This window comes from Galeopterus variegatus, unplaced genomic scaffold (assembly GCF_000696425.1).
Source record: "Galeopterus variegatus unplaced genomic scaffold, G_variegatus-3.0.2 Scaffold9647, whole genome shotgun sequence".
NCBI lineage: Eukaryota > Metazoa > Chordata > Mammalia > Dermoptera > Cynocephalidae > Galeopterus > Galeopterus variegatus.
In genome coordinates this window covers 34,785-36,857 of record NW_007735758.1, presented here as the reverse complement: position 1 = coordinate 36,857, position 2,073 = coordinate 34,785, and the positions used below count along the sequence as shown (strand labels likewise).

Genomic DNA, 2,073 nt, shown 5'->3' with positions numbered 1-2,073 from the left:
ATACTTGGAGGGATCTTTTAGTTTTATCGTAATAGGAACACAATGTGCAGAGGAGGGTGTACTCACAAATTTCTTGAAACTGTTTTCATTTTTAGAACTCTTTGACATCTTATTTCAGTTTGTACTTCTTTACAAGTGGGATTGAATGTTTTGCACATTTGATGTTGATTTTATTTAATAAATATTTAAATTTTTAAGTAATAATAATTTAATAATTAAATAAAATAAATTATAAATTTAATAATTTTTTAATAGTGTTAGTAATATATTTGGGGATCTGTTCTAGGAAAAATTAAAATGGACATTGAAATATGGATATATTTCTTAGTACAGAGAAAGTAAAAATTGTTAATGGATTTCAGACATTTATGAAATGTGACTGCATTTTTACATGGTATTTTTAAAAACCTTTTTCTGATTTTTAATCTTAACCCTAACTATAGCATCTAGCTCATTTCTTTATTGTTTAATTTTTCATAATTGTTTTGTTTTATTTTTCTTAGCAAAAAGTGATGTTCATTGTTGGGGGAGAGAAAAAGAAGCAAAAAGAAGGAAATAAAAATTGCTGGTTACTACCATCCAAAGATAATCACTGTCACATTAGTGTATCCTGTCCTTTAACTTTATTTTTCTATATAATACATTTTGAATGTATGTTCATGTCATTGAACATTCTTTTATAACATAAATGATTACATAGTATTTCACTGCAATAAAATATTTTTAAAAAACCAGTTACTGGGGCCGGCCCGGTGGCGCGCTGCTACAGTGTGCCGCTTGGGAGTGCGGCGGCGCTCCCGCCGAGGGTTCGGATCCCACATACAGACCAGTTCCCGCTCACTGGCTGAGCGAGGTGCAGGCGCAGCACCGAGGGTTGCGATCCCGTTGCCGGTCCCGGTCCGGTACGGGCGCGACACTGAGGGTTGTGATCCGTTGCCGGACACGAAAAAAGACAAAAAGGAAAATAAAAACAGTTACTGGACTGGTTTCCAGTTTTTTGCTGTTGAAAACAATGCTTTGACAAGTATATGCATATTCATTATTTTCTTTGGCTGAATTTATAAAAGGGGAATTTTTCCATAAAAAAATGCATAAATCTAAAGTTTTAGATACATATTGCCACATTTCTCAACCCATGTTGAGAGTGCCCATTTCCTTGAGTTCTTCCTTATATGTTTTAGTGTTTTAAATTTGGTAATCAAGAAGTCATATCTCATTGCTTTATTTACATTTCCTTATTTATTAGTGGGATTGAACATTTTTCTTATAGATTGGCCGTGCATATTTTGTAGATGCTCATTAATGTACTTCTATTGTTTTTCTATGTCTTTTTTTTTTTTGCCATTAAGAGCTCCTTATTTAGCTTATTAACTCTTGATCTGTAATATTTTTTGCAAGTCTTTCCCCAGTTATTTGCCTTTTAATTTTATTTATATTGTTTCTTAACATACAGTCTTAAAAATTATCTCTCCTAGCTGCTATGTCAGTGAAAGAAGTCCTTCAAAGTTTAGTTGATGATGGTATGGTTGACTGTGAGAGGATTGGAACTTCTAATTATTATTGGGCATTTCCAAGTAAAGCTCTTCACGCCAGGAAACGTAAGTTGGAGGCTCTGGAATCTCAGGTAAACTGCCACAGTTAAAAATAAGTAGATTTGCTACACAACAAAAAGATTTTCATTTACTTAATCTCTTTTTGTTTAGTGCTTTCCCTTATGTTTTTAACATACATTATTTGACTCAAAGTCTAAAGGTACTCAACATCTTTCTCCTAAACTGTACAAGGACCTTAAAATGTTTTAACTTTCATGTTATCACATGTCATGATATTGTTTTCTAGTATTTTAATTTCTTTTTCTAATCAATAGACTTTTTTTTTTGAGCAGTTTTAGGTTTACAGACAACTTGACGGAAAAGTACAGAGTTCCCAAATACCTACTCCCTCACCCTCCTCACCAAATACCTACTCCCTCACCCTCCTCACCACGTACACAATTTCCCCTATTATTTACATCCTGTGTTAGTGTGGTACATTTGTTACAATAGATGAGCCAATATTGATAACTTATTAACT

At 33.1% G+C, this 2,073-nt stretch overlaps 1 protein-coding gene across 1 annotated transcript in view; it reads left to right on the top strand.

Moving 5' to 3' along the window:
- Nucleotides 1–1,624, top strand: part of LOC103609469 (meiotic nuclear division protein 1 homolog) — a gene marked incomplete at its 3' end in the record, with an annotated part of 16,364 nt that extends 14,740 nt beyond the window's left edge. Inside the window, exon 4 of the mRNA XM_008593786.1 lies at nucleotides 1,476–1,624. Coding sequence (XP_008592008.1) covers nucleotides 1,476–1,624 — 149 coding nt within the window. The remainder of the gene's footprint in view (nucleotides 1–1,475) is intronic.
- Between the last annotated feature and the right edge of the window lie 449 nt (nucleotides 1,625–2,073).